General features: G+C 35.9%; 1 protein-coding gene across 3 annotated transcripts in view; it reads left to right on the top strand.

Moving 5' to 3' along the window:
• REV3L (REV3 like, DNA directed polymerase zeta catalytic subunit) overlaps window positions 1-22820 on the top strand; it is a 123667-nt gene that overhangs the window by 73382 nt on the left and 27465 nt on the right. For all 3 annotated transcript variants that reach the window (XM_006157005.3, XM_014591040.2, XM_014591038.2), the window contains 8 exons: window positions 924-1039; window positions 3031-3149; window positions 4312-4430; window positions 7731-7872; window positions 9575-9819; window positions 11563-11671; window positions 13552-13758; window positions 21658-21767. In XM_006157005.3, the coding sequence (XP_006157067.1) occupies window positions 924-1039; window positions 3031-3149; window positions 4312-4430; window positions 7731-7872; window positions 9575-9819; window positions 11563-11671; window positions 13552-13758; window positions 21658-21767 (1167 nt within the window). The remainder of the gene's footprint in view (window positions 1-923; window positions 1040-3030; window positions 3150-4311; window positions 4431-7730; window positions 7873-9574; window positions 9820-11562; window positions 11672-13551; window positions 13759-21657; window positions 21768-22820) is intronic.

Raw genomic sequence — 22820 nt, 5'->3', positions numbered from 1 at the left:
GTGGTGCGCCCCCCGGAGTGGGGGGGCGCCGGCCAGGCCGTTCCCAGCCACAGCTTGGAGGTTTTAAGAGGAGGAACAGAGAGGTTCTTTCTGAGTTGGATGCAGGTTGTCAGTTCAACTTTACAAGTTCAGTTCTGTGACCACATGAGCAGTTTTCCCCGATTCCTGTACTTACCTTCCCCACAGTAATCTCACATCCATTAATATCTCCTTCTCCCACTAAACTGAATCACCTTCCTCTCAACGTTTAGAAGGTATACTTGTCACTAGGCCTTACCTCATGTGGGGATGACATCTTACAGTAGTTCCCCTTTATTTGCAGGGAGTGTATATCTAAAACCCCCAGTGGATTCCTGAAATCACAGTATCGAATGCTATGTTCTTTTCCTATAGTACATAGCTATAATAAAGCATAACTTAGCAAAGTAAGAGATTAATAACAATAATAATAATAAAATAAAAGTTACTAGAAGTTATGTGAATGAAGTTGCTCTCTCTCTAAATATCTTACTGCACCTAGACAGCTAAGTGACTTCCAGGAGAGCAGCATGTACTGAGTATACTCTGGTCACATGCATGCTTTGCATCCTGGGCAGGGTGGACCAGGACAGTAGGAGATCTTCCACACAACTCAGAATGATATTTCATTTAAAACTTATAAATTGTTTATTTCTGGAATTATCTATTTAATATTTTTGGACTATAGTTGATTGTGGGTAACTGAAATTGTGGAAAGTGAAACTGTTGGATAAGGGTGGATTACCATGGTAAAATTAAGTGAGAATAGGAAAAGTGTTTTCATTCTCTTTTTATATTATTTTTCTATTTTATTTTTGCATTTTCTATCATGAAGAGAAATAATTATTCTGGTTTAAAGGCTCAAATGTTTGGTCCTTGTTTAATTTTTTTCATTCTCTCTTTAGGTATGACCCTGATATTCTGCTAGGTTATGAGATTCAAATGCATTCCTGGGGCTACCTCTTACAAAGGGCTGCTGCTTTAAATGTTGACTTATGTCAAATGATCTCTCGGGTGCCAGGTATGATAATTTTGTGAAAGTTTTGTGTTCGGCCATAAATTAAGGTGAAACATTAAAAGCTATTCTAGCCCAATTTTGAATACTGAATTATATATGTTCTAAACATACTGATAGCTCTCTTCTTAAAAAAAAAATTAATCAAGAAAAGTAAAAGAAAAAATCCCCAGTATAGGTGTTAGTATATTTGTTTTTTGTTTTTTGTATTTTTCCTTATAGTTATTTATGTTTATACATACATACATACACACACACACACACACACACACACACACACCTACATACAGGTTACTTTTATGTATAAATTTTATTATACCCTGTTAATATGCTTCCTTCATCTAAAATCTTATTAAAAGTATTTTTTGGGACCAGCAGTTAGCATAATGGCTATGTTACTGAACTCCCGTGTAGCCAACCGCAGTTCAAGTCCCAGACCCAGTGGCTTAAACTCAGCTGGGTGCGTGTGCGTGCATGCCCAGGATCCCAAGAGGAGAATGAAGGAGAAGGGATTGCAGTGTGGCCACCTCCCCTGGGGGGCGATTTTTTGCGTTCTATCTCTTTGTCTCTCTCTGTCTTTTTGGCAAGTGCATGCACCCTATAGCAAAGACCTCTCCAAAAAAAAAAATGTTTTTCATAGTGAGATAGCCTTTATAATCATTTAAATTTGTATAATTGTTTTCAGAGCCTCTAGTCAACAGTACTCCCCTAGTGTTATATAGGAGAAACCAGATTTTAATTTCTATACTACGTGAAATCATTACTTAAGAAGGTAGACTCACAGGGCCAGCTGGTGGGATAGTGGTTAAAGCAGCTGGATCCTATGAGGCCAATGTGCTATTCAAGTCCTGCACCAGGCAGCCTGTAAAACACACTGGACATGTGTGCAGGCATACCCAAAATCCCAAGAGGAGAATGGAGGAAAAAGGATTACTACATGGCCATCCTCCGTAGGGGGTGATTTCTTACTCATGGCTATAAGTACACTATAGCAAAAAAAAAAAAAAAAAAAAAAGGAAAGAACAAACTGACAAACTGACTCAGAACTCTATTTGCTATGAGGAACTCTTCATCTAGTTCTCCATATATAGTTAGAATTTCAAACTGATATGAGCAACATTAATTGATGTCTGCAGCTTTTCAGAGAATTGTTTAGGTTAAACAATTTTCTAAGAAATGTCAAGTTGAACAATGGACCTTTCTTTTCTTTTTTAAAGAACTATTTTATTTAACTTTATTTATTTATTTTAATCTGACCAGAGAGGGACAGAGCAAGAGAGAGAGAGAAAGTGAGAAAGCAAGCTGCCAGATCTGGAACTCGAACCACCGTTTGCCATGTGAGAATCCAGCATTCTTAACTACCACGCCACCTGCTGGCCCCTCAATGGACCTTTTTTATATTGTTCTTTAATGCCTTTATTTTGTTTTCACAATACATTTTTTTTTTAGTTTGCTACAGGGAATGTTCATCAGAAGGAAAGGGAGCAAACACTCCCCAGTGGGACAAGGTCACACTGCAGTTTCTTCTCCATTTCTTCCTTCTTTAAGATTTTGGGCATGCACATAGACATGCCTGGCATTTTTTTCAAGCTACCAGAGGCAAGATTCAAACTGCACAGTCCTCTGTGGGATCTGGTTTCTTTAACCACCAGGTCATGGAGTAGACCAAACAATGGACCATTTTCATGCTAAAATCAAAGAAATATTATAGTGTTAGGTATTTATAAAATTGGACCAGAAATTTCCAAATTTAAAGAGAGAAGGATTTATTATTTAAATACATATGTGAAAGAGAATGTATGTTTTCAGAATATTTATTTCACAAAATTTTCATAACTATAGGTTTTATTTGTCAAAATAATAGTTATTCTCAAAATCAAATATAAAATAGATGGAATTGCATTTCATTTTTAGTCTTCATTTTTAATGTTTATTATGCTCATTTTCTTTGTATTGTTTTCTATGAACCCTGATGCAGTCTTTATTCATTTCTATAGATGACAAAATTGAGAACAGATTTTCAGTTGAAAAAGATGAATATGCATCAGACACAATGAGTGAGATAAATATTGTTGGCCGCATTACACTAAATCTTTGGAGAATCATGAGAAATGAGGTAAGGCGCTTTATCTAAAATTCTGTTTAGGAGGCCAGCAGGTGGCATAGCGGTTACGTTGCTGGACTCCCACATAGTCAACCATGGTTTCAGTCCTGGATCCAGTGGCTTGATAATCACTCCAGGCACGTGTGCATGCATGCCCAAGATCTCAGGAGGAGAATGGAGGAGAAGGGATTGTGATGTGGTCATTTCTTCTGGGGGGTGATTTCTCACTTTTCCTCTTACTGTTTTTGTTTGTGTCTCTCTGAGGAGTGCATGCACTCTAAGGCAAAAACCTCTAAAAAAATAAAATAAAAGGAAGGAAGGAAATTCTATTTAGTAATAAGAGATTTGGTTAATAATTTAATCAGTAGTAGAGTATTAGCACAGCTTACTTTGTAACTTATTTTTTTAATGAATTATCTGTGTTTACTTAATTGAAGCTACAATACTAATTTCTAAAATGTAAAGCTACAGAGGTATTAAACATTAATATTGATGAGTTTTAACTTTTTTCTATTTGTGTTGTAAGGTAGTAATAGCTAGAAATGTCTATAGGCATAATAAAATATGTTGTATATGTTAAATATTGTATCACTTTATTATTTTTTTGTACTTAAATATTTTCACATGTAAGGTCATATGAATTCAACTTGGGCTTTTTTATTTATTATAAGAAAAGTTAGTCTTGAACTTAAGAAACTTCTCAAACTATACACATACACTAGGCAAGATTAATAAAATAATTGGAAAGACAATACTTGGAATTAGTAGCAGCATCTATTTGAAGCTGCAAGGGCCCAGATAAGGACTTTTGATAGAGTCCTTTCAACCATGAAAAGAATTAAAAAATCGATTTGCTTAACAGTAATTCTGTTTATCAACATTTTTATTGGTATGAAAGAAATTTTGAGAACTAGGATCTTTTAAAATATGTGTTATATGACCAGTTTGAATTGAGTCTTTGTTTTTTTATCCACTTAAATATTAATTTGTTATGAATATTTCTGTCCAATAGGCTATCCATAATTTTGAAATATGATTCAGTTGTAACACAGTCATTTCTACAAGTAGCTTTTATATCTATGAAAAGTTTAAAGTGAGTGGAATCTTTTAGAACGAAAGTAGTTACATAAATAGATAAATGTTATTATAACGGTGTCTTGCTTTTTTTCTTTAGGTGGCTCTAACTAACTATACCTTTGAAAATGTGAGCTTTCACATTCTTCATCAGCGTTTTCCCCTTTTTACTTTTCGAGTCTTGTCAGATTGGTTTGATAACAAGACAGATCTATACAGGTTATGTTTTACAACTCTAAAAAGGATATTTCTTTTAAGATCACCATTATTGGGGTATAATTTATTTATAATAAAGTGCACAAATCTTAAGTACATTATTTGGTAATTTTGAAAAATATATTCACCCTCTAACTACTATTCCAGTCAAGATAAGAAATACAACTAATATCCAAAAAACTTATTTATATAGCTTTGCAGTAAACCTGCCTATACACTAACCACCCAGGTAAGTACTAATTGGATTTCTATTGCTATAGATTACTTTTGCCAGTTCTAGAACTTCATATAAATGGAAATACTCATAATCATCTCTTTGTGTCTGGCTTCTTTTAAAAAAAAAAAAAAACAGCACTTTTTTGAAATTCACCTACGTTGCATAAACCAGTGATTCATTCATTTTTGTTATTGAATGGTATTCAATTATAAGAATATACCACAATTGTTTATTCAGTCACCTGTTGATTAACATTGGGGTTGTTTCTAATTTAAGGCTATTGTAAATAAAGCTCTAATGAAGATTTGTATTCAATTTTTAATTTACTAGGAGTGAAATTGCTGGGTTACACGGCTAGAGTATGTTAACATTTTAAGAATTACCAATCTGTTTTCTTTGTTTATCAGGTCCGTTGGCAACAAGTTCTCTCAACCTTTATTGATCTGAAAATGTCTATATTTCACTTTCTTTTTAAAAATTTGCCAGAGTCGGGGCCAGCAGGTGGTTAAGGCACTGGATGGCTGACCACAGTTCAAGTTCTGGACCTGGCACCGCTTTTCCACTTTCCCTTTCTCTCTCTCTGGTCAAATTAAAAAATAATAATAACAAAATTAAATAAATAAAATAATGCTTTAAAAATATTTGACAGAGGATGCTTACACCTCCCAGAGGCAGGGGTGTCAGGGAAGGTGGGTACAGAGCGAGAAAGTGAGAAAGTATAGGGCATGGTCATGCTATAATTCCTTCTCTTCCATTTTTCTCTCTTTTCAGGATTGTGGGCATGCAGGTATATGTGCTCAGCACATTTTTCAAGCCACCTAGTCTGGCGCTTGAACCACATGGTTGGCCATGTAGGATCCATCTGCCTTAATCACAAGACCATGGGCTGGCCCTCACCTTTATTGAATGATATTTTCACTGTCTATTTCATTTTCAATTTAAGTATTTTTGCTATTTGGTCTTTTTCCCTTTCACATCTCTCTAAGATTTCATTCCTTTTTTCATCTGGCCTCCAATGTTTCTGATGAGAAATCAAAAGTCATTCTAATTTTTCCAGTATAGAAACTCATTTTCAACACTTTATTTCACAACAGATATATATATATATATTCATCACCTTCCAAGCTTCCATTCCTTCTACCACTTCTCTCGCTGCCCTCTATCTTAGACAGCCACTTTTCTGTGCCCATAGGTTTGCTTATTCCAGACACTTTATCTAAAAAGAATCGTAAATGATCCTTTGTGATTGGCTTCTCTTAGCAAGTGTTGTCCAGATTTATCCATATTATAGCATGTATCAGTATTTCATTTTCCTTCATCATCAAATAATATTCCATTGTAGAGATATACAATCATATGCCATGTAAAAGTGTTACAGTCAAAGATGGATTGCATATATGATGGTAGATACATAAAACTATACTATACTACCTAATTGTGTAGTAGGTTGCACCATCTAAATTTGTGTAAGGAATTACAGTATATCACCTGACAATGCATTTCTCAGAAGGTATTTCTGTCATTGACACATGACTGTATACCATTTTGTATTTATTCATTCATCAGTTTATGGAACATTTGGTTGGTTACACTTTTTGTATATTATGATTAATGTCACTCTTAATCTTCATATGTCTTTGTATAGACATCTTTTCCTTCCTCTTGGATGTATACCTACGAGTAGACGTGGGGACTGTATTTTTAATAGCTTGAGGAACTTCCAGACTGTTTTCCAAAGCAGTTGTATTATTTTATATCCCCACCAGTGGTATATGAGGGTTTTAATTTGTCTACATCCATGCTAACACATATCATCTGTCTTTTTTATTATAAGGCTATTTTTTGCTTCCATTTTATTTATTTTTTAGTTTTTCTATGTAAACTATTCATGTATCAAAGGAAAAACAATTTTTTTTAATTGCCAAAGGGCACACACATTCACCAGAGAGAGGAAGAGAGATGGAGAGAGAAAGAGAGCCCAGTGGGATGTGGTCATCCTACAATCTTTTTTCCTCCATTTCTCTCCCATCAAGGCATGCACATATATGTGCCTGGCATGTTTTTCAAGCTGCAAGGGGCAAGATTCAAACCACAGTTGGCCATTTGGGATCTAGTTCCCAATGCACAGCTCTTTCTTTAAACAAAATAATTCTTTTATTTAACTTTATTTACTTATATAGATTTGACCAGAGAGGGACAGTAAGAGAGAGGGAACGTGAGAAAGCAAGCCACCAGGTCCAGGACTCGAACCATGGTCAGCCATGTAGGAGTTCAGTGCCCTTAACCACCATGCCACCTGCCAGCCCCTCCAATGCACAGCTCTTGACCACGGCACTATAGTGCAATTCAGGGAAAGGTTTTTTAATTATTTTATTCAACAGTTATGCAGCTATGTTGTTCTGAACGCCATATAATTAAATGTTGTAGCCTTTTATTTGAGCCTTAATTTTTTTACAGGATTTTTGCTATAGGGTACATGCACTCGTCAAAGAGACAGAGACAAAAAGAGAGAAATTACCCTCCCAGGGGAATGGCCATGCCACAGTCCCTTCTCCTCCATTCTCCTTTCAGGGTCTTGGGCATGCATGCACACGCGCCCAGCATGAATTTTAAGCCACCAGGTCCAGGACTGGAGCTGCGATTGACTGTGAGGTTTCTCCCGACTGTGGGATTTCTTGTTTTCTGTCTCTCTGTCTCTCTAGCAAGCACATGTGACCTATAGCAAAAAAAAAAAAAAAAAAAAAAAAAACTCTCTTCAAAACAAAACACCATCAAGCAAAATACTTAAAATTGTCCTTTATCTTACTATGTTATCACAAGTACTATTTTAAATTTGGCATATTTTTACTAGCTTTTATACACTTGAAATACACACACATACACACACACGCACAATTTTCAAGCCACTGGGTGCACTACTCAAACTGCAGAGTTGGTGGTATAGGATCCAGTTTCTTAACCTCCATACCACCTACTGGTCCAGTAACCTTGCTTTTAATTTGTAGATTTTTAGCAAGGAAAAATACTAGTTACAGGTGTTAAAATTTTTCCCTGGTGTTCATGGAATGGATTTTTTTTTTTTACAGATGGAAAATGGTTGATCATTACGTTAGCCGTGTACGTGGAAATCTCCAAATGTTAGAACAGCTGGACCTGATTGGGAAGACCAGTGAAATGGCTAGACTTTTTGGCATTCAGTTTTTACATGTGCTGACAAGGGGTTCACAGGTAGGAAGTCGATTCTCTTAGACACATCAGAGTTCTTTATGAGTTGTGTACTTACTTTTGAGATGTTTAAAGTGTTTTGGTTTTTTTAAACGTTCTATCTCATACCAACTAACTAATAGCTAGGTAATCAAATATTGTCTCTTTTTGGGGAGATATAGGGTATCTAACTCTAACAGCTCACCTTTTATTTTCTTTTTATACCAACTTTCTGGCTACTGCCATGGTTTTCATGCATGGTATTAAAATAAATGTGCCCTTAAGGATGTTACTGTGTTCCCAAATATTAGGGTGATTGTTAGAACTGGGGAAACAATAAAGTCTGTCTTTTATTTTATTTTGTTTTTTTGTTTCCCATTCCTAATCTTGACTTGTTCCAATTCCTAATAGATAATTTTGTATAAAAAATGAAGGATTTGGAAATCAATGTAAGTGAGCTATGTAACTTTTTTCTTTTGCAGAGGGTACATGTACTCACCAGAGAGACAGAAAAAGTGAGAAAGCATTCCCGATGGGAATGGTCACATTGCAATACCTTCCCCATTTCCCCTTTAAAGACTACTTTAGGCCCACATGCCCAGTGTCTTTCTCTAGCTACCAACTCCTAGACTTGAATTGCACAGTCAGCCATGTGGTGTTGGTTCTTCAGCCACCCTAACCACCATGCCATGGACTGGCCCCAAGCTTTTTTGTTAATGTTAAAGAAAGATAGGCTCTTAAAAGCCATTTAGTTTATATCTTTCTAACTAATCTCTCAAAAGTGTAATGATAGATTTTATCAAGTCTATACTGAAAATTATTAAATGTATTAATTCAATAAATATTGAATACCCATGATTCTGCTAGGTAGCAGGGATACTATTGATACATTAAATTAATTGGTTCTGTAACCTTATAAAATTCTTAATCTGAATTATTTTAATTACTTTATGTGTGTAATATTCTCCAATGAAGCAGTTCATGAAATACAGCAAAAATAGAGTTCTAACTACCTTGATATTACCTATTTATTATACTTATATTGTTTAAAAGCTATTTTTTAAATTTATATTCCAAGTTTTAAATCCCATTTGAGCTGACTTATAATAAAAGGCAAAGATATCTTAAAAGAATGTGAGAACATTTCAGTGAACCTTTGCTCTTATGAGTGCTTTCTTTTTCTAGTCCCCAAACCCATTTTCTTAATAGTTACTGTAAACCATCAGTAATTGTTTGATTCAGTTTTGCTAGGAAATAATGATAAGCTAATTATCTTTCAATTCTAAAATCCTGTGTTTCCTTCTTTTAAAAAGTAGGATACCATTTTCTCTCAAGTGCCCTGTCAGCTTTCATTCTCTAATTTGCTCAAGTAAATTTCTCAATGATTATTGACTGACTTTTTAAATGAAAGTGTCAAACTGTACCTTTTACATCTGCTTATTATCGTATAGCTGTATTTAAAAATAAAAGGAGAGGTAATCATCTTTGTCTTTCCAAAAATTTTTTTTGATAAGTCATTATATAAAAGAGAATAAGGACTTTCATATCTTCCCTCAACACTTGAAAGCTTACTAAATAATTAATACTGTGTAATTGTGTTGTAAAAAAAGTCATGCAGCCTTATTCTGAAGAACAAAACATCTCCAAATGGTTATCATATATTCAAATGGACAATGCATTTATATTTACACCACTTTTCTTCTTACTTCTTCTCCACTGCCTGCAGTACCGCGTGGAATCAATGATGTTACGTATTGCTAAACCAATGAACTATATTCCTGTGACACCTAGTGTTCAGCAGAGATCCCAAATGAGAGCCCCACAGTGTGTTCCCCTAATTATGGAGCCTGAATCCCGCTTCTATAGCAACTCTGTCCTCGTTTTGGATTTTCAGTCATTATATCCTTCTATTGTAATTGCATACAACTACTGTTTTTCCACCTGCCTTGGCCACGTGGAGAACTTGGGGAAGTAAGTTGTTTTTTTTTTTTTCATATTTATAATTATGCTGTTGTGCTTTGTACCACTTACTAAAATTAGATTTTCCTTGAATGTCTATATTGGAGACTGTCCTTATACAAGATAAAGGAGCTATCAAACAGTTAATCCATTCATTGTAGTTGTCTTACCAATTGACATGGATCACCATGTGATTAATTCAACTTCATGCATAGATGACTTATATGAAGAGGATCACAACTAAATCAGCCTTATAAAATTTGTTTCACTCTTCATGTGTTGCTGTGGTCTCTTTTAAAATAAAAGTTATTGGGGCCAGCAGGTAGCATGGTGGTGAAAGCGGCTGGACTCCCACATGACTGACCATGGTTTGAGTCCCAGACTTGACAGCTTGCTTTCTCACTTTCTTTTTCTCTCTCTGTCTCTCTCTGGTCAACTTTAAAAAATTAATTAATTAATTAATTAATTAATGACAATGAATAAAATTAAATGAAATCATTATTTAAAATGGAAGTTATTTACAAGAGGTCTTCAAAAACATTCATAGAAAAGCATGCCATGAAAAAAAATGCATGTACCGGGACCAGCAGTTAGCATAATGGCTATGTCGCCGGACTCCCATGTAGTTGACCACGGTTCGAGTCCCGGACCCGGTGGCTTAAACTCACACCGGTCGAATGTGCGTGCATGCCCAAGATCCCGAGAAGAGAATGGAGGAGAAGGGATTGCGGTGTGGCCATTTGTCACTTTCTGTCTCTCTCTTTCTTGCAAGCACAAGCACCCTATAGCAAAAACCTCTCCAAAAAAAAAGAAAGAAAGAAAGAAATGCATGTATTTTTAAAAATTTCACACCAAGTTGAACTCATAGTTTGGTTCTATTTCCCATGAACTTTTTGAAGTCTTCTCATAAATCACCTTTCAGTAGAATGGTTTGTAAATTATGATCTTATAATTCTAGTTATTGCCTCTTCTGGACTTTTCTTAGAAATAGTCTATGATTTTTAAAAAGTTAAGTGGTAGGTGTTATTAATTCATGTAAATTGAATTTTGTAAATTGAGTAAATTAACATTTTTAATTCTCCAAAGAATAGATATTTTCCTTGAATTATAAGAAATACAGAATCTACCTTTATATTGATTTTTGTATATTTAAGACTAGGTGTTATGGTATTAGTCTGTAGTACACTCATTCCTTCATAGAAAGCCTTTATGGAATTTGTATTGATAATTCTGTCTTCATACTAAGAATTGGAATTTGGAAAATTTACAGTATATTGATTCAAGGTTTAAATTTGCCCTTTTTTTTTTTTTTTTTAAGAATCATTTATTTATTTCACATGAGTTTTGCCATAGAAAGGGAGGAAGAGTTAGAAAGCAAGACACCAGGTACAGCACTTGAACCACTGCAGCCCATGTGGGAATTCCAGCGCCTTAACCACTACGCCACCTGCTGGCCCCTAAATTTGTCTTTATAGTACTTTGCATAAGGTGATTGTATGTTGAGTTGAAATTTGGTATTTTAATATTGATTTAGGATAGTGCCACACAAAAAAATTTTCTTTAAATAAATTGTGAAAATTTGAAAAACTACTTTTTAGAATGAGATATGTAAACTTGTTACTAAATATGTGAATTTATATTTAGGTATTTGAAAATGAATTTCTAAATGGAATCAGAAAGATTCCTAGAAATTGCCTAAAGTCTCGGTTCTGTGATTTGAGAATGTTATTTGCTAAATGTTTTCTTTCTTAACAGGTATGATGAGTTCAAATTTGGCTGTACTTCTCTAAGAGTACCTCCAGATTTACTTTACCAAATTAGGCATGATGTCACAGTATCTCCCAATGGAGTAGCTTTTGTCAAGGTAATACTCTTGTAAATGAAAAGTATCAACTATGGCTTAATTTTTGGAGAGTTAATAATAGTTTCGCTATTGTTGGTATATAATAGAAAGCAGAAACACCAAGTGTACGTGAATATATCTCACAAAAATTCAGATATTGGAATCTTGTAAGAAACTATTTCAGGGAAATAGCCAACCATCTCACATGTGCCTTCCATTCTCTTAGAATCTAGCAGACTTAAATAGCAATTCAATGATCAAAAGATATTATCTATAAAGATGTAAATTAATGTGTAGACTGTACTGATTGCTCTTCTACATTATTTTAAACTAAATTAATACTATCTTAGAAACAGTGATACTCTAGTATATTTATCAACTGTATTTTTAAGATATCCAAACTAATAAGGTCTGTTTTTTTTCCCACTCCTTTATCTCCCTCAAAATACAGTGAGAAAAACCTTATAAATTAAAAAAAAATAAGAAAGCTTTAAAAGAAAATTATATTGCCTCTCTTATGCCAACTTCATTTCTTATTTATTTTATTTCATTTTACTTTTTTGGTATTTCCTTAGCAGTCACTCTGTACTAGAATCATGAGACAACAGGGTAATGATAGTGTAGACCCCACCGCCCCCTTAAATTCATTCTGGTGTACTTAGCAAAGATAGAATCATTCTCTACCAGTGTTAAACTAAAGTTAGCAACTTAGATATGAGGAAAAAGTTTACCAGAAAGGAAAAAAATTCTTTTTTGGAAAATTTTAAGGTGGATTATTACCAGGGACTGATATAGATAAGATCTACTTGGAAATGTGAAACAGAGTTTTTATTAAATATATTCCCATGTAAAATTCAGTCTTTACATCATGTACATTGCTGCACATTTGGTCTCTGTTTTTTGGTTTTGGTTTTTGTTTTTGTTTTTATTATTTCTTAAAACACTGTGGCTCCTTGAAGAGGTACACCAGATGAATTAGCGGTTAGAATACGTTCTCATTGTCACCTGTCTAGCAGCTTGTTATATTATGTCCCATTAATGACTTTTTAAAACCTTTGACCCAATACAGAAGGGTTAATAAAATAAGATTTTTTAATATTTAAGTGTGTGAATATCCTATACCTGAGGTTTTAATTGTTTGATCTGACATGCATTACTTTGCACGTGTCTGTGAATCATCATCAAAGTTAATACTGTTCTGTGGTTTTCATTCCTTCTGGAGTTCTCATAAATTCTCCCTAGTCTTGATTAATACAAATGATTTTTTTATTTTGGCATCAACAAATTTTATCACCTCACTATTCATCCCCTCTTCCAGATTGCTAATAAATATAGGCCGGAGGGGATGGCTTAGTGGTCTAAGCATCAGATTTGAAATACCTAGAGTCCCTGGAACTGCAGGTTTGAATGTCAGCAGAGTCAACCCAGCTCATCATTCTTCAAAGGTAGATAAATGGAGTTCCATGCAGATTACTGTGTGGGGTCATTAGGATGAGATCTTTAAAAACTGAGGTTGGTTATAAGTGATACAGTCCCATGTATCTTTCTGAAAGAATGGGGGTTTTATCAAAGTTTTGAGCAAAATTTTCCTCTGAACTTATGGTCTGAATGGTCACTTATGCATTAGTAGGCATCCTCCTTCCTGGAGGTCTCTGAACTCACATAACAGTGCTACATTAGACTTATAAACATTATAGGAACCTTTTAGGAGAAAAATCCTCTTCAGAAGAAATAAAATGTGATGATTTTGAATTGACCACCACTAGTCTTGTGGCCACTCTGTTGTTAGCATATTTCAGTGCATGACAGTTGGCCATTATTATACTATGTGCTTCCTTCTAATTATCTAAATCTATAATGTTCGAAAGATTTTAAATATTTCTCTTTTTTCTTTATGATAGCCTTCGGTAAGAAAGGGTGTACTACCAAGAATGCTGGAAGAAATCTTGAAGACTAGATTCATGGTCAAGCAGTCAATGAAGGCTTACAAGCAAGACAGAGCCCTATCTCGAATGCTTAATGCACGTCAGCTAGGACTTAAACTAATAGCAAATGTTACATTTGGCTACACATCTGCTAATTTTTCTGGGAGAATGCCATGCATTGAAGTAAGTAATATATACAAATTTGTAGTTTTTTCAGTAGAGACTAAAAGCAGCCTTAAACAAATGCCTAATTGTTAAAGCATTCATTTTATTTTGAAATGTTAGACTAAATGGTTTTATTTCCATGACATAGGCTCAATTTTTCTCAAAGTAGGCCTATATACATACATATTCTTGGGGGTATGTGGGTTTTCTCTATGAAAACTCCCTGTGTTTATTTCAGTGATAGTTTTAGAAATTTGCATTACGTATTTCTACATAATCTGGATGGTCATGAGAGTTTAGTGTCAGTTTAATAGTAGTGTTTACAACCTTGGAACTAAATAATTCCTTTTAATGTATTGATAGAGATCAGATGGTAGTTAGGTTAGCTTGTCCAAATGTAACAATAATAAATAATAAAGAACAATTGTTCTATACTAGTGTGCCAGTAGAAATAAAACAAAACGTTTTTTAACAAGAATCAATGACAATTGAAAAATACTTTTCATGGAACAAAACTAATTTTTAGCCCAGCCACAGTGTTGCATACTGCTTAACTGTGCGTGCTGGGACCACATGGGAGGACCAAGTTTGATTTCCAGTCTAATCTGACTGCCAGGGAGGCTGATGCAGGAGGACCATGAACTCAAGGCTGTCCTGGGCAACATAGTGAAATCCTGTCTAAAACAGAGCTGGGTGTGGTGGCATGTGCCTGTGGTCCCAGCTAAAAGGTTGAGGCAGGAAGATCATAATAAGACCTTTCAAAAAAAAAAAATAGGTATTTATTTTACATGAATGCAACATAGTGTGACAGAATAATAGAATTTAGTAGTGATTGAAAAAACAATAGAGTGGCTTATGTTAATTACCTTTCCTTGCCAAATAAAGGCCATATGACTTTATAGTGTATACCATAGCTCAATGAAAGAAAGAGGAAGAACAAGGTCTCCACACAGTTCATAATAGGCAGAGTAAACTCCAGAAGTTGTCGTATATTCTCATTTAGAGCAGCAAAATAACCATCTCTGATTAAGAATATATACATATAACATTTTTTAACTTGAATTTTTTTGGTAACATGGTTGTGTTTGCACTAGATACATTTTTTTGGTGCACTTTTTGTTTTTACACTGAGTGATTTAAAACATGGCCATTACTCTTTATGAAAAATTTGATAACAGGCTCTTTTTTTTACTTTTAGTTATTTAATAATAACAAGAGTACTGGGTAGTTTATGATAAAACTGAGAAAATTTTCTTTTCCCATAAAGTGAGCATGTCAGTCTTTCCCTTTGGTTCCTTCCACTCTTCTTTTGTTTTAAAGAGGTATTGAGTTCTAGAATTTTGGTTAGGTGGATGCTTTCCAAGCTGACTGGACTTTCCAGGTAGGTAGTTCCTGCACAGGATTTTCCTGTCACTGGATCTGTGACTTTTCCAACTTTGAAAACAATCTCAGCCAGTTCATGTTTCACATGCTTTGTTAGTGGAACAGGTAAAACTTTTAATTTTATTATTTTTTTTTTTAGAGGTTTTTGCTACAGGACGCGTGCGCTTGCCAGACAGAGAGGGACATAGAGACAGAAAGCGAGAAATCACCCCCCAGGGGGGATGGTCACGCCGCAATCCCTTCTCCTCCATTCTCCTCTCAGGATCTTGGGCACGCACGCACATGCGGCCGGTGTGAGTTTTAAGCCACCAAGTCCGGGACGCGAACTGCGGTCGACTACGTGGGAGTCCAGCAACATAGCCATTACGCTAACTGCTGGTTCCCGTTCTTTAGAAGCACAATATTCCTGACTGTACTGCTGAAGTGGGCCAAAGTAGGTTTTCCTCTTACTAAAATACTTTAATAAATAGGGATGCAGAACAAGCCCAGTCACTCTCAAATCTTTTTTTAGGCCATTTCCAAATTTCTCTAATTTCTTCTCTACCTCTCAGTTTTTACATTGTCCATTAATGTGTTTTGGTAACAGAACAATGCAGGAATAATACTTCTTTAAAAATATGTAAATATTGTAGCCTTAGGATAACCAGAATTCCAGGGTGAGGGGTGGGGTGGTCCTTGAATCAGCAGTGAAAGTTTACAAGTGTAATTCTGCCAGGAAATATGCTGTTACATAACCTGGTAAAGTCAGAATACCAGGCTACATCCCTCTCTTTGGCCTTGGTCTTCTAAGATGCTCTGAAGTTAATGAATATGCATTTGGCCCCTCATCCTATGCCAACTTCACAACAGTATATATTCTGTACCTTTTATGTGAGATCATGAAAGAGCCTCCAGTGAACGAGTAAAAAGTTAGCACCAGTGGAATAAAAATGGAAGATATCAGCCACATTAAGAAAAAAAAAAGAAGGGACAAATAGATTACTGGCAGGTCATGTTCTTTCCTTCAGTGAATATACAATAAAATATATTTCACAGTATGATCAAGAGCACAAGTGCTAGGTTTAGATTATTATAGAGAAAGACAGGACTCTATAGGCAAGAATTCCTCCAGGAAAACAGGGAGAATAATAATGTAGGTATTATTAGGTTAATGACTCTGTCTCAAAAATTGTCGCTAATTTATTTCATAAACTTATTTTTTTTTTTTTTTTTATGTTTTTACCTTTGGTTGGGCATGTGTGCTTGCCAGAGCGAGATAGAGAGAGGGAAAGCGAGAAATTACCCCCCGCCCCAGGAGGGAGGGGGATGGGCACACTGTAATCCCTTCATTCTCCTCTCAGGATTTTGGGTACTTTAAGCACATGGCGTGATTTTCAAGTCACTGGGCCTGAGACTCAAATTGCGGTTTGCCACGTGAGAGTACAATGCCTTGACCACTATGCCATCTGCTGGCCCCCATAAATTAAAGAGTATATAATCACATTTTTCTCCTAAATTACTGTTTTTATTTTTGAGAGGTTTTTGTTATAAGGTGCATTTGCTCACCAGAGAGACAGAAAGCGAGAAATCGCCCCCCCAATGGGGATAGCCATACCACAATCCCTTCTCCTCCCTTCTCCTCTTGGGATCTTGGGCACACACACACACACACATGCACCCTGTGTGAGTTTAAGCCACCGAGTCCAGGACTCGAACCATGGTCAACTACATGGGAGTCCATCGACATAGCCATTATGCCAACTGCTGGTCCCTCTCCTCAATTATTGATTATTGATATATCCACTGCGGGTAGAACTTCATTTCTTCCTTTTTCTTTTTTTCAGAAAATTTTTACTTTAGATATTTTTCTAGTTATGACTTTTCAGAATCCCAACCACTGCATAAATTATGAAATCAATTATTTTTCTCTTTTTAAATCCTCTTTTGACCTTGTAATAAAATAGTGCTTTTCAAGTCAAGAACCGTGGCACAAAATAGAAGGAGTAATTACCACTCCTTTTTTCTTCTCCTGCCCCATAAATCAGGTCACCACTTCTTTCCTCTTCTCCCAACCACTAATCATTCATACTACATGGTTTTCTGGGGTGGCTGTAAGAGTTATGACTTCCAGGTGTAACTTAAATGGGTCAGAATAAACAGCATTAGGGAGACATTTAGGGTTAATATCTGTATGAATGTGTATGTATTTATTTGTAATTGTAGATCTCAAAATATATTTGACTTTGGGAACCAACAGTTAGCGTAATGGCTGTGTTGCTGGACTCCCACGTAGTCGACCACGGTTCGTGCCCTGGACCTGGTGGCTTAAAACTCAGGCCGGACGCGTGTGCGTGCGTGCCCAAGATCCCAAGAGGAGAATGGAGGAGAAGGGATTGCGGCGTGACCATCCCCCTGGGGGGGTGATTTCTCGCTTTCTGTCTCTATGTCTCTCTCTGTCTGGCGAGCGCATGTGCTATAGGGCGAAAAACCTTTCCAAAAAAAAAAAAAAAAATATATATATATATATATATATATAGTTGACTTTGAGACTGGAATGCTCACTCATCCAGCTCTTGTCTTCACATATTTAGAAGTTTACCTTTGCCCAACACAGTGGCATAGATGATAGAGTGCCACTGCGTGATACTGGAGATGTATGGAAGGGCCCCAGGGTTCAGATCCTGGGTCAGCCTGAACACACTAATGCACCCTTGGACACACGCATGATCCTGGCTGTCTGGAAAGCTAGAGGGAGAAATGTGGAAAGACCTTGTCAAGGGTGTCTGTCTGCTCATCTCTTTCTCTCAGTAAAATAAACTTTCAAAAAAATGTAAATAAATGAAAGTTTATCTGCTTTGAAAGTGGCATTGAGTGACAGATTGAACATTTTATTCTACTTGAATTTCAAATAGATAGCATGATTTTTAAAATCTGTTTTAGTTCACACACTCAAAGTTTTCTAATGCACTAAGCTTTCATTGAAATTCGTGAACTTAACTTAAAATATAATTAAGTTTCTGCTGTCAATTTTATTTAATCCTTTTTCATATGAAGAGACTTCAAAAGGTTCATAGAAAATGAATTAAAGTACTTGTTTATTTTGGTGCAAAAAATTTTTTTATCCATGGATTTTCTTCTTATAATATACATATTCTGTGGACATTTTGAAGACCCCCTTCTATATTTCCTTCATAATAAAACTTTAAATAATGTTGTAAATATTGTTCAACTTCACATTTACTTCAGGTAATTCAGATTTACCTGATGTAAATGGATCTGAAACCATGAAATTACTAGGAAAAAAAACCATAATACTTTAGGACATTGATAGGGACAAAGTTTTTGTTTTGTTTTGTTTTTGTTTTTGTTTTTTTAATAGGACCTCAGAACCACAGGCACTAAAGACAAATAGGATTATATCAAGGTAAAAAGCTTCAAGACCCTATCCCAGGTGCTATATCTCTTTATCCCACTCTGTCTCTGTCACGCTCATGGAATAAATATTTTTTCTTTATTTACTTTACAATCAATCACTGTATATCATTATAGCATACAAAATGAATTTGTCCATCCAGAAAACACTGTATATTGGCTTAATCAAAGATATTACATACATATCATCAGCAACAGATAATTTTCCATTTTGTTTCTTAAATGTTTTGCTTCTTTTTCCCTTTGATTCCCTCCATTTCACCCTCAGCCATTTCCCACCCTCCTCCCACACTGTCTCTAGTATTCACAGTTGCTTTCCATGCCTTTACACTGTCCAGTATTTCAGTTTCTGCCATAGAGTGCAGACAGTTGTTAAATATTGAGTAGGGACATACAATATCTCTCTTTCATAGTCTGGCTTGCTTTGCTTAGCACTAAACCTTCCATTTCATTTACTTTTTATCAAATGCTAGGATCTCATTGTTTCTTACGAGAGTAGTATTCTGCAGTGTGTATGTGCCACACTTTTTTCAGTCCGTTCATCTGTTCGTGGACATTTGGGTTGGTCCCATGTCTTTAGCAATTGTGAATAATGCCACAGTAAACATGGCTGTGCAAGTATTTTTTTTGACTGAGTGCATTCCTATTCTTTGGGTAGATATCTAGGAGTGGAATTGTTGGATCATATGGTAGTTCTGTATTTGTAGGTCTTTGAGGACTCTCCATATTGTTCTGCACAGTGACTATACTAATTTACATTCCCACCAACAGTGTAGGAGAGTTCCCTTTTCTCCACAGCCTCACCAGCACTTACCATTCTTTATGTTTGTTTAATCTTAGCCATTCCAACTGGTGGTGTCTCATTATAGTTTTGATTTATTTTACATCTCCCTTATGAGAAGGGATGTCAAACATTTTTTCATATGCTTTTTGGCTGTTTGTATGTCTTCCTTAGAGAGTTGTCTATTCAGCTCATTTGCCCATCTTTTTATTAGGTTGATTTTTTTTTTTCATGTGAGCTGGTTGAGTTCCCTAGAATAAACTTTTAAAATAAATATTTTGGGACTGGCAGGTGGCGTGGTGGCTAAGGGCACCGGACTCCCATGTGGCTGATCGTAGTTTGAGTCCCAGACCTGACAGCTTGCTTTCTCACTTTCTCTCACTCTCTCTTTCTCTCTATCTATCAAATATTTAATTAATTAAATAAAATAATAATAAAGTTATAAAAATAATAAAGTTAAATAAAAATAATTCTTTAAAAAACATATATACATATATATCACTGTAATCCATAAATGTGTATAATTTTATGTGGTCGGTTATATTTTTAAATGATTTTTGTAAGTTTATATCTTACATGAGAAAGAGAGGCACTCTCAATACGGTTATGCCACAATTCACGTCCAGCCTTGATTAGCCAAGGTGACAGGTAGGCATTCACATACCCAGTATGTACAGGGAAACCTCAGGATGCAAAACTGGGAGCTTTCCATTTGGCTTTTGCATCTTGAAATGTGAAACTACCATGACTGGCCAAGTAAAACCTAAAAGAATAAAAAAGGGGCCAGTAGGTGGTGAGGTGGTTAAAGGGCTGGACACTCCCCAATGGCCAACCACTGTTCAAGTCCCAGACCTGGTGACTTGCTTTCTCACTTTCTCTCTATCTATCTCTGGTCAAATTAAAATAAATGAATGAATAAATAAAATTAAATAATTCTTTAAAAAATTAAAAAGATGTTATCATGAACATTCCAATAGAAAATCATACATATACTCATGTACACACACACACAGAGTAATTCTTGCCTAATTGGATATAATGGCATTTAAGAAAGTCTTTGAATTAATAAGTCTTATTCTTCCAAAAATCAACTAATTATGTATGGATATCTTGTAAAAAATATAATCCAGAGCCAGCAGGTAGTGTAGAGGTTAGAGTACTGGATCATGCATGGCCAGCTGCATGGTCAAGTCCTGGACCCAACCCCTTGAAAATCATACTGGGGGGTCTGGCAGGTGGCATAGTGGTTAAGTTAATGGATTCCCACATGGCCAACCATAGTTCAAGTCCTTGGCCTGGCAGCTTGCTTTCTAACTTTCTCTTTCTCTCTTTCTTACTGTCTCAAATTAAACAATAATAATGAGTGAAGGAGAAAATCCTAAAACTTTTAAAAGAAAAGAAAATCGCTGAGCATGTGTGTATGCCCAAAATCCTAAGAGGAGAGTGAAGGAGAAGGGACTATGATGTGGCCTCCCCTCCCACCCCCAGTGGTTTCTCTCTTTCTCCCTCTGGCAAGTGCATGCGCCATATAACAAAACAAAACAGAACAAAGAAGTATAATCCATTATACTTACTGATACATTCAAAGGCAAGTCTGTATATTGACTGTTTCTTTTGTTCATCTTGGGACCAGCAGGTGGCATAGTGCTTAAGGTATCTGACTTTCACTTGGTCAAGGTTGAGTCCTGGACCTAGCAGCTTGAAACTCATGCTGGGCCCATGTGCCTGTGTCCCTAGGAGTCCAAGAAGAGAATGGAAGAGAAGGGATTGTGGGGTGGCCATCCCCCTGAGGGTTTCTCACTTTTCCTCTCACTCTTTCTGTCTCTCCATCAAGTACATGCACCCTATGGTAAAAATCTTTATTTAAAAAAAAAAATCTCATTTTCATTTTATAGTACTTGTAAAGAATAAATGATATAAGGACCAGCAGTTAGCGTAATGGCTATGTCACTGGACTCCCATGTAGTCGACCGCGGTTCGAATCCCGGACCCGGTGGCCTAAAACTTACGCTGGGCGCGTGTGTGTGCGTGCCCAAGATCCCAAGAGGAGAATGGAGGAGAAGGGATTGCGGTGTGGCCAACCCCCCTGGGGGGGGGCGATTTCTCGCTTTCTGTCTCTGTCTCTCTCTTTCTGGCGAGCACACGTACCCTATGACAAAAACCTCTCCAAAAAAAAGAATAAATGATTATAAATGATGACAAATGGTGGCTTTTAAAAATATTCTTGCTTTTCTACAAGTATTTAGTAATTAAATTTAAATTGTGTATTGTATATTTTAAAGTCTGTTAATTTACACTGAGTTATATTTAAAAAAATATTTCCCATGGTTTTGTACCAACAGGTTGGCGATAGTATTGTTCACAAAGCCAGAGAGACCTTGGAACGAGCTATTAAACTGGTGAATGATACCAAGAAATGGGGTGCTAGGGTTGTTTATGGTGATACTGACAGGTAATGGATGTTCTGTTTTGTAGTTGTCTATTTGTATCTCTTCATTTCAGTGTTTGAAATGGGTTAAGGGTAATCCTTCCTAAAAAATAAGAGTTTTACTTAAGTCTTTCCAGTCCTTATGATCCAGTAATCAAAGTTACACAGGTCCTAATTTGTAATTTGTAGTTCTAAGAGACAGGAAGGGTTACGTGCCCTGAGCTACAGACTATGAAGATTCCCATGGCATCCCTCCAGGTGGCTCTTAGCCAAATAGGTAGTGATCTGTAACCAGACCATATACACGGGAATCTAGTCTATTTAAAGAAACTATTTTTAATGTGAATCATTCCTCCCATATAATTGCAGCTCTTTGAATTTAAATGTGTCACTTAACAGGGATGCATTGTGGGGGGGGCAGTAGTGGTGTGGTGGCTAAGGTACTGGACTCCCACATGGCCTACTGTGGTTTGAGTCTCGAACCCAGTGGGTTGAAGTTTGAATACCAGACCCTTGTAAATCTCTATTTATATGTGCGTGTGTGTGTAAATCTATCTTTTAAAAAATGAAGAAATAATAAAATTGAATAAATCTTTTCATTCTTTCAAATTTAAAATGATAAATAATTCTTAAAAAATAAAAAATAATGATAAGTAAAATTAAATAAGTCTTTTTAAAAGGGGGGCTGCATTGCAAAAAATGCTTTATTAGACAGTTGTGTCACCATCAGAGTGTACTTTACACAAATCCAGATGGTATGCCCACAACACACTTAGGCTACTGTAATCTTATGAAGTCACTGTCCTAAATTCAGTTGTTTACAAATATTGTTATGTAGCACATATATGCATAACTGTATATCCAAAAATAATCGGGGCTAGCCCCGTGGCCTTGTGCTTAAGGGAACTGGTACACATGACCAACTACATGGTTTAGTTCTAAGCTCCAGTGACTTGAAAAACACTTGGGCACAGGGCCGGCAGGTGGTGTGGTGGTTAAGGGCGTTGGACCCCCACATGGCCGACCACAGTTCAAGTCCTAAACCTGGTGGCTTGCTTTCTCACTTTGTCTCTCTCT

The sequence above is a fragment of the Tupaia chinensis genome, unplaced genomic scaffold (assembly GCF_000334495.1).
Source record: "Tupaia chinensis unplaced genomic scaffold, TupChi_1.0 Scaffold000527_1, whole genome shotgun sequence".
Lineage (NCBI taxonomy): Eukaryota > Metazoa > Chordata > Mammalia > Scandentia > Tupaiidae > Tupaia > Tupaia belangeri.
This window is presented reverse-complemented; position numbering and strand designations above follow the sequence as displayed.